This window comes from Varroa destructor, unplaced genomic scaffold (genome assembly GCF_002443255.2).
Source record: "Varroa destructor unplaced genomic scaffold, Vdes_3.0 BEIS01000004.1, whole genome shotgun sequence".
In the NCBI taxonomy this organism is placed as follows: Eukaryota; Metazoa; Arthropoda; class Arachnida; order Mesostigmata; family Varroidae; genus Varroa; species Varroa destructor.
Window position 1 is genome coordinate 1,565,423 of NW_019211457.1, and position 10,290 is coordinate 1,575,712.

The window sequence follows — 10,290 nt, forward strand, 5'->3', positions numbered from 1 at the left end:
GCATTGTTCAACTGTATTTGTATTTTTCGTCCTATATATCCGACACTTTAACTATTAGGTAGCACTTCAGACAGTTGACCCTACTAGACGTAAAGCTTGAAGTATTAATTTATACCTGATATATTCATTGAATCATTGTTGCATCCCGCCGCACAAATCTTAGCTGAGAGTGAAGGTAATTAGCTATCGCAAAACAGCAGCTGAAAACTCCCCAGTGCCTTAAAGGTAAGTTCACTTTTTACATATATTTACAAAAATTACAACATATATTTAAGTAGAAAATATTTCAAGTGTTAAAGAAGTTTAAGATAAAACCACATTAGTCCTATGGAACCGTACGCTAGCAAGTACAGCAGTATAACTATATACGAAATATCTGATAAAAACAGATCGGGAATACAGGGCACTACTTTCCGTATATTTTCAAAAACTTCAAACTCCATTGGACCAAATGAGTCTTTTCTCAATCCCCATGAATCTTGCATCCACAAAAAAATTTGAACTTAGTAGGGTAACGTTAACCTTCACCCATTGTATCTTTAAAGACCTTAAAAGCGCACATTTTGATCCTCATAAACCTCCCTGAGGGATCTAAATTATATACCTTGCTTAAGCTACCAAAACTGTCCAAGCACGTAAACGCAATTGACATTGTAGAAATTTCTCATTATACAATAATCCGCATAAAGTAAGAATATGATAAACAAGAATCTAAAGAACAGATGGATAGAGACGCATATTGTACAATTAAACGACGAGGCAGTATCTTCACTCATGCTCTGACCTGGATATCCGTGTAGCGTGTCGCCAAAGCTTGCGCTTCGGCTACAAAAGGGTCCGCTCACGGTGTGCAATCCATTATAGAGACTCCTGATGTTGTAGACACGTAGAAGCGGCGAGAAAAATAGACGCAAGTTTGACGATATAATTTAAAGTTTTTAGAAGATGCGATTTTTACCATGATATATTTTGCAAGCGCAATGGCGTTAACAGGTTTTTATACCTCTTACCCAAGGTTACATGCTATTTGTTACAAAAATTGGACCTTAGCGCGAGCCGAAACAGCGAACGCGCAACTGATGAAAAAAGAGAAGCCAGAATCACAATAGGATTCCCATAAACCATATACCTGTGCATTGTACTTGAGGAACAAGCTGAACAGACACTATTCGAGAGGTTGGCTTGCAATTATCTTCGAAATGATATTATCAGTTCTTCTTGAGAGCTTCATTAGTCTCTGTCTCTCTCTCTTTTCTTCGGCGATAAATTGCGCATATCCAGCGAGCTATTCGGTGGACGGGAACGTGAATCGGAGCTCATAGCAACGTAATTGAGCTTAATCAGTTGCCACCAGCCGGATCATTTGTTGAAGCGGTAGAACGACGTAGTTTGTTGACAGCAACGAATTGCCAACGGTTGCCAATACGGCGTCCCAACAAAGAATACAACAGTACACGTTGTCCAAGCTGACGTGTGGAGATATGTGTCGCCGCTTTCCTAAATGGCATAAATTCAAAAGTTCCATGACGCGATTGTACCCAAGCTATCGTCCCAATAAGAAATCAGGTTTGCGTATTTTGGCTTAGACATGTAAATGCGATATAAACATTTCAGGTTTTGCGCCCGTGCTGTAAAACATTGGATGTTGTTTTTGTTATTACACTAATGTCACCCGATCATAACGATATTATACTTACTATATATACGTATATATGCAGAAGACGGTATAGACTTATAGATAGGCCGTTAGACGTATTATATATAATACATATATGTCTAAGGGCTACCAATGATCGCTGGAGATTTAGGGCACGGATCCTGAAGTTAAGCAGACCGAGAGAACATTGAAAACACTTCCTTTCCGTCTACATACGGCCGTGCCACTTTCTGTACTATAATAACAGTATTCTAGTGGTAGCGATGACAATTTTTAACGCTCTGCAATTTTCAGACGTTCAAGCAACGCCTACGTCGAAGAAAAAAATATCAGGAAAAAGAGAGTTCAAAGGTCCGAGTAAGCTTACTGTGCACAATTGTAATTTAGATTAAACTTTCCGCTTAAAATGTGGATCGTTCGGGTAGTTGACGTAATTATACGAGGAGCGAGATTTTTTCTCAACGACTCGGAAGACATTTTTGGCTTCCTTGTTATGGGTTGCGTGATCTCAGAAGTTACTGTCAACAGGACAAAAGAAGAATCAGTGTGCTTAGTATGCAGTGCAACATCAAACAAGAGTAATGTTCGATTATGTTAAAATACGAAAAACAACTTATATTGATAATAATAGTAATTTCTTTGAAATATTTGCCTCTTTGAGACTGCCTGAGCGCTTCGTGTAGCTACATTATTACGTACGTGATATGTGCGTGTTATGGCGAGTCACGGAAGTATAACACTGATAGTACGCTCACTTTTATATCTATTTCTCTTTATCTTGCAGATCACGCAGAAGAGATAATTCCGATTTTGAAGTAAGTTGGCTTAAATTGGTTCTTTTGCAGTTAAGTTACCATTGAATCCAGGAAGCTTCGCAAATGTTGTAATCCTCACGTAAGCTTCTTAGGCTCAATTGTTGATAGGTAACTTCTGAAGCCTTAACTATATTTCCTCGATGTGCTATCATCTTAAATCATAAATAAACAAATTAACGTTGTAAGCTTCTAGGTCGAAGTGCTTGTAATTAAGGTTTACATGATCGGTCTCTTCCTCATTTGTTTGTAGCCTACAGCACACTATACATAATTTATTTTTCTATCATTTACCCTCGGCGAGATCACCCCATATGGAGCTTATGCTGTGCATCAGTGTTATACAGATTAGCTGCCATTAGGCGTTGATTTATAGACTTAACCTACCCAAAATCGATATTGGCACAGTCAGATGTAGGGCTTGGACTTCTCTTCTGGAACCATATTCCTAATTCGTTTAATTTGTCGACCGCAAAGATTGCCGTATGGCAGCCAACATAGACATAAGAACTACCCATGCATTTTCATGGTTGTAATGTCATCTATGTGTACTTGTAAAAAGCAGACGGTAAGTTGTTGCCCGCGTCACAGGCCGCCTACAACTGGAGCCCGAAAAGGTCGCAAGAAGCTCGATGGAAAATCGAACCATTCAACGTCCTCGACAGCAGCAGAAACGGAAACGTCGAGCCGCAATCGCGAGGTCAAAATTCGGCTCTCCATGGCGGAGGAAGAGGTGATTTCACCAAGTCCGACAGAAAAACGCCACGCAAGATTTCAGCGGCCTTCATTGGAGCAGCGGCAAAAGTTGCTTGCAATTGCCCATGACATTACCAATGTTCTGGATACGTACAGTAAAGAATACTCTGACAGCGAAAAGGTGCGATCATCGAATGGAGTGCCCTTGGGGTGGGAATTAGCGACTGTGAAATTTGCATTGCCTTTAGTATACCCTATCTATTTCTGTTGATGAGTCTGTTTAGTCGTCAGTTTGCAGCTACTTCGATAAAAATAGCAAGTGAGTAATGTATATAATAATTTTATCGTGAGAAAAATCTGCCTATAGTTCGTCTACGTCATCTCTACAGAGCGAAGGGTTAAGTTGGATTGCTGCCATTGATTTAGGGAAAATTAGGCAAATATCCTAATGATATTGATGAAAAACGTTCATCCAGATAGGCTGTACACGAATAGAAAATTCAAGCCGATAAGTGGTTCATTTGTGGAAGCCACATTGAATGAATTGAGCGAGAATCGTATCAATAATAAGGTCATATATTTGCCCATGCTGTTTTCCTACAGTCTTCAAAGTACAGTTCAAGACTAATGGAGCTCTTAGGTCGTGCTTCTCATAAATCACCAAGGACATCGGACGAACAGGTACAGACGAAACTGAAGGCTATTGAGGAACGAATTGTGCAGGTTGAAAAAGAAATATTACAGATGTCCCAACAAACTAAACCTAAGCAGGCTAAACCCCATCGCAGTAAAGGTTTAACCGCGAAACGCACTGGCAAATCAAAGTCCGGGAGTTCAGACAAGAACATCTCGTCTTCCCCAAACCTGTATCCTACAATCATCGAATGTTCCGTAGAGCAGTCTTCTGTGACTATGAACGGCTTTAAAAGTCTCAAAAGTTACCGCGTACAACAACAGAGTTCTCTGTCGAAATACGATACTGTAGCGGAAGCAGCAAATCCACAGAAAAATCGATCGACTAATGACTTGGCCGATGTTTTGAAATCTGCAGTTTCTAAAACAAAAAAGGGTCGTGTTAGTCCACTGAATAAAATCTTAACGCGACTAAAGGCGGTGTCTAAGCCGCCAGCGAAGGCGTGTTTATTAAAGGCAGAAATGCCCGCAGCGAAACAGGTCGTAGCTGATACTTCTGATGAACTTAAGTCGAAACCGCTTATCGTGCTAGTCACTGAAGAAATATCCACCAGAAGGCAAACTGAAAAAACGCCAATTAAATCTCAGCAGCCATTACCGTCACAAAAGAAGGCTCCCTCAGGACTTCCGTCGCTAAAAAAGGACCATCTTCCCATAGTTATTTCGTCGGAAAAGGGATCATCTTTCCCGAAGAGCACAGACGTTTCGAAGACGCGATCACTGAAACAGAAGTTTGTTGAGAAGCTTTCGCCATTGGCGGCTGAGAAGTCGGCATTGGAAGGAATGCAATATTCCCCTACAGACGTGAGTCCCACTCCAAGGAATATGGACAGTGACAAGGAACAGGACGGTGATGCTGAGGAACCTTTGAGTTCACCTACATCTGATGACGAAAGTCATGATATTAAGACCCCGCGAAGAGAGCGGGCTTAATTTTATTGTTATGATGGTACCAGAACTACTAGTATTAGGTCCGTATTTAACACAATGACGGTGCACAGTGACTGCAGAAATTATGTTCGCTGCGTATCTAGCCGACGTACTGAGACCGTATTATCTTCCTGTCGGGGGTTTGTGGCAAATAACCCATGTGTTTATATCTATACATCATACCGTGTTACCTTACTGTTTAGCTTTTTGAATCCGGGACGAACAATCGCTAATTTCGGATCACTGATGTATTGTCATAAATATTTATATTATAAACACAAGCTTATGTTGTGTAGATGTGTTTGTAGAGTTGCGTCTAATTTCTAGTATCTACTAGTATTGCTAGTAAGGATTTCGCTATTACCATTTCTATTGTCGTTGACTTAACGGCATTTGATCAATTGATGTTCAGCTTGTAGATATATTACTTCTATCCATAGTTGATCACAAGTTCAAAAAAAAGTCCAAAACTTATTGTTGTATCGTGGTATTGAGCTGCGCATGAAAAGTTTAGAATAAGAACTTTACTGACGGTCTATTTTCAATGGCTATCAAATGATTATGATTCAATTTGAAGACTGAATTGTAATCGTTTGCTAAGTTAATGGACAAATTGAGACAAACGTACGATGATGCATTGCTGGAAGCAGCACCCAACTCTGTTACGTTGACAAAATCGAAAAGAAAACCATAAACGCCTTTGTATGCAACATCTTCGTTTACTACCCGTGGATCTAATAAGATATTACCTTCTTTGGCACATCCCCAAGTACATCTGTTCTACCTAACGGCATAGTCAAGGACCTTTCCAAAAAAGGTGCTTGTTTACACTCATGTTAAAGGCATTTAAGTAACATCAATGTAGGTTCAACCTGTACCGACTAAGCATACTTAACAGCTGTCTCCCAAAATTTCTAATCATTTGTGCTCCACCGTAGCTTAGCTGTCGTCTTGCTTTCCTGATCTCCTAACTGTTCTCCTTTGGACACGGCCACCGGGACCTCCCGACTTCGGAAAAGTATCGTTGCTTTTTATAATTAATACCCCTGAATGTTATCACCTGCCCTGTCTCTACTTCCGAGTTGACTGTCTCGAAGACTTTGTTAGTTGGGGGGATTCTCGAAGCGCAGACGCGACAACGAGTCGACGCGATTCTAAACTAGTCGATGTAGAAAGGGCCCTTCTACGAAGTTTTCTCTTCAAGACCACTCTGAACACAGGTACTGGATCAATGTTAAGGGTATCTATTTGAGTTCAACGTGAAAGAGGAAACACTGAAACAAGTTGTGGTCGCTCGAACGCAGTGATCCGGCAGAGAATGGGTGCCACGATTATGTCAGTGACGTTTGCAAGTTGGCGTACACATCCGCTGAAGCCCGTACGTCGCTTGGCTGCTTGCGAGACGTGTCGTGTAATCCCGAACTGAGAGGTGAACAAATGCGGCTAAAGGCAGGTGGAATGGCGTGTGCTGAACTGTTTGTCGCCGCTGTGGACTTAATTCATCTTAGCAGACGGCTTTGGTAGCTTAGGTAGGGGTTACGAGAAAGGCACTGAACGTGCAGCCAACGAGTGGGTTTATAGATGCCCACTATGTAAATCCCACCCCACTCCACAACACGCCAGCCCACTCGCCCTCCAATCTTACGGTAGGTCGACGAAGCGACCTCAACAGCTTGCTGTGTATTCTATGCTAGGTAAATCAACTTCAGCAACAGTATCCTCTTGGGGTTTGACACGTACAGGTTTCTGAAAAACTGCTTTTTTTGTAAAGCGTTATGTTATACAAAGTTAACGAGCTGACGAAGGTTATTTTGAGATTGTATGAGATTCAGTACGTTAACTAACGTTAACAAACATGATTCGATTGGGAGAGAGAAAGCTAAAACGAGGCCCTAAGTGGCCTCACGTCGCTGAGGCCCTTAGAACAGAAAACAGTAGAGCTTTCCAGAAAATCTAATTTTGTAGACTAAGCTTGTGCTAAACAGCACAAAACGTTCGCCGTTCGAGCATGTTCGCCTAGGAACACTCGGAACGTTACTGCTTTTTACTAACAAAAATAAGTTGAAATTGATTAATCTTAATTTTTAGTTTATACGTGCGATTTCGGTTCGACGCTTGCACCAAGTACACCGCCGTTATCATCATAGATTCCTGTTATCGGATCTGCCATTTGCACAACGATATGCAGATGGTTAAAATTCGCGTCTTTCCGATGCCTCTTTCACTATCCACTGCTTGTCTATTCAGCCGTGGGGTTGAAAAGATTTCTATTGTCTCTCGTTTCAGCTCTAACTTCTCTTAGCGTCTTGATCCCTAGGCCAGCCTTCGAAAAGACAATGTAGGGGCGACAGCTTCAAAGTGAACCTCTTTTATCCTTACACCCTACTTTTGGATTCGGCCTATATGAGCAGCAGCTAAGTAGTTATGATTAAACAGTTTAAGATTGAACTTCTCGTACCAAACTCTAGGCCACCGGTTCGGCCTGCACGCGGTCGAACCAGACCAGACATTTTCAATCAGACGCGATCCATCATCGTCCCCTAAGCTTAACTAGTACTAATCACTATTCATTGTCAGACATCACGAGCAGCAGTGCTCCGAGGTGCCCTGCTGTCGGTCTACCTACAAGCAGCAACTCTATAGACGAAGACTGGTAATCTCGCCTTGTTCCCGCGTCGACATCTCATGATTTGCGCCACACAGTGCTCCAGTAAGGAGCCGGGAGCTCGGAGGAACCCTGTAAAACAGCTCATCAGTAAAGCTTTTCGTAGTCAGCCGGATCCTTGAATTCTTTCGTTCATTCGGACATAACTGGCTTATCAAACTTTGGTTAACCTCAGATCGTTTCATCCTTGTACCCGTTTGTCGTAATTGGGTATTATTCATTCTGCACCTTCACTTATGGGTCCGTACATCGTAAACTTTTCTGCATCTGTTACCGTTCGCAAAGTTTTGCAAAGAACTTCTGGACATCCACTTTGCTCAAAGGCTTCGCCTAGTAGAGAACGACACGTCCCTTTTGCGTAGTGATCTAAGGATATCGCAATTGGGGAACATGGGCAAGAAAAAGCTTACTTCTTAGAGCACGAAGGAGGAGGAAGTTGATTCACGACTTCGATATGTATGTGTTGTAGTCTCTTGGTTCTTAATCGATCCTCGTTTTAGAAAGCCTCAAAACTACTGGTGCTGCAATTTTTTTTCACGTTTCTATTCTTCATTGATTGGTAGCACAACTACCAGATATATTTTTTTCATATTGATGGCATGTTATTTTTCCTAGTGGGTCTTTCTGTCGGGCGTTTAACAATCTGATCTCCCAGGTCATGGCAGCCACCTTCTTATCGAGGTTCGTATATCCTGAATCTCGCCTGCACCTGCAGCGGCTCTCTTTGCCACAACGGGCAGACCGTCAAACTCACAGGAGTTTTTTTTAAGTACCAGATGATTGTCTACTCTGCCACAATACAACAGCCACACTTGTTGGGACTTTCGAGTACCAAATGGATCTGTCCTGTTCCGCAACGACCACACGGCCAAGCTCATTAGGGCTTTCAAGTACCAGATGATTCTTTTCTTTGCCACAACGGCCAGACTCTTCAAGGCTTTCAAGGACCACATGACTCTCTTCTTTGCCACGATGGCCAGACGGCCAAACTTTTTAGGGCTTTCTTCTTTATCACAACGACCAGACGGCCAAATACGTTAGGGCTTTCAAGTACAAAATAGGTCTCTTTACTGCCATAAGGACAAGGCGGCCGAACTCGTTGAGGCTTTCAAGTACCAGATGACTCTTTTCTTTGCCACAACTGCTGAAGGGTTGGTCTCCAGCTGGTCACTTTTTTCTTGCCCACTTCAGGCAAAAACCGCGCATTAACAGATGCGTACCTTACTAAACTGCCGGTCTAAGAAGTATTTCGGCTGAAATTATTCTTCAAAATTTCATATAAACGCCGGTCTAGAAAGCCATTTTCTTTTCAGAGTGACTTTTCTTGACTGGGTCTGATAACGTTGTGCCGCTGCCTAGAAATCTTAGTTTTGATATTTTTAGGGCTAATTGTCTTTCATACACTTGGAAAGTGTTACCAGGGGGTGCTAAAGAGGTTTATTTTTTGTTGTTTCTGATAGTTGTTTGTTTGTTTTTTTTTATTTAATTACACACGTTTAGGCCATTTCTGGAGAATGGTCAGAGCAAATGCGGCGTGTAAACGTCAAGAACGTTAATAATTACCAAAGTTATTTCATTCTTAGCCACATTTGCTCATATCGCATAGTGACACACACACGACAGTGGCCACCGGTAGATACCCGATTGAGGCACTGGCTCTCGGAGCACTTGTTGACATGCTCCTGTTTGGTGAATATGTTTTTTTTTTGAAATAATTTTTACTGCCTTTTTATATACTGTCGTGTTCTGGTGATTACTACTAGACTTACACGTAATAGATATTCCTAAGCTTGATAGCGAATGAGATCGGTTTTCGTGCACATTTCGCTGTCTTTATGGCGTGGCCTAGTTTGATGATAAGTGTCAACATCACTGATATACAACGTCCTTATGTAAAGCGTAGACGCTTTCTCCCTTTTTCTCCACTATCCTCCCTCGTGCAGCCCATCCACCTTGCGTTATCAGTCTCCGTTCAATCCGAAACAGCCCAGTGGACGTTCCATGATGACCAAAGCCGTTACCTGTGGTGTCAGCAGTATAGTTTCGTCATACCACAGCGGCTCGGATGGCGGCCGCTTTTGTTCTTCTGACCATAAGGGCAGGACTGCCGTTTATCGTCATTCACTTAGACGCCCGTTCACCTATCCCATGCCTTATCGCTCGATTTTTAGTTACCACATCGTTGTTATAGATACGCTGCCTTGAGCTTTCCACTAATCAATCCCTTCGTGCTTAACGGTATGCATGCACGACTTGTACGAGACTCCGGGAGGTTGTGCCTTTGTTGGGCGATGGTGCGCTGGCTTCAGTGGCCATCGAGGTGTCGGTGGAGGATCTGTAACAGTTTGAAACGATGAGTACCTATTCCTACGTACACTGGGTTCCAGTTTCTCTGTGGCACTTTTTCTCGATGCTTCTGAATGTGTTTGAGCGCCTATGGGCACTCAATGGGCCGTTCGAGTCCGTACGAGCGAACTCGCAGACTCGACAGTCATGAATAATTCGACTCGCATGTAATCCTTATATTATCACTACAATCGCCACTGTGAACGGGAAATGAGAGAGGCTTTTTCGGTATGAGGATGGCCACCAGCATGGGGGTAGCTCTTTGAGTGGTAGCGCACGTCCAAAAAAGTGTCCCGCCCCCGACTGGCTTAACCACATTGTACCTCCCGACACGGTAGTGCTATGCGTTCGCCGGCAGTCGCGCTAAAAAACGCAGAGAGGTAAGACAACAAAGAACAAACTCACGCCTTCACGAAACCTTTACAGAGATTCAACAAACGAATGCATACACTATTTTCTTTTTTATGTGACAGCCTGTCTCGAACCTGTCG

General features: G+C 42.5%; 1 protein-coding gene across 1 annotated transcript; it reads left to right on the forward strand.

Moving 5' to 3' along the window:
• Positions 1–1,306: 1,306 nt before the first annotated feature.
• LOC111249547 (uncharacterized) lies at positions 1,307–5,240 on the forward strand. Its single transcript, XM_086987007.1, has 5 exons — positions 1,307–1,566; positions 1,952–2,008; positions 2,442–2,472; positions 3,035–3,346; positions 3,769–5,240. The coding sequence occupies exons 4-5, from the start codon at positions 3,188–3,190 to the stop codon at positions 4,789–4,791; spliced, it is 1,182 nt and encodes a 393-aa protein (XP_086843133.1). The 5' UTR covers positions 1,307–1,566; positions 1,952–2,008; positions 2,442–2,472; positions 3,035–3,187; the 3' UTR covers positions 4,792–5,240.
• The last annotated feature ends 5,050 nt before the right edge of the window (positions 5,241–10,290 follow it).

Excerpts from the sequence above, each read along its gene's own strand:
- LOC111249547 (XM_086987007.1), top strand. The coding sequence starts at position 3,188 with ATGGCGGAGGAAGAGGTGATTTCACCAAGTCCGACAGAAAAACGCCAC. Across the intron at positions 3,347-3,768 it reads AATACTCTGACAGCGAAAAG|TCTTCAAAGTACAGTTCAAG; the intron begins GTGCGATCATCG and ends GTTTTCCTACAG.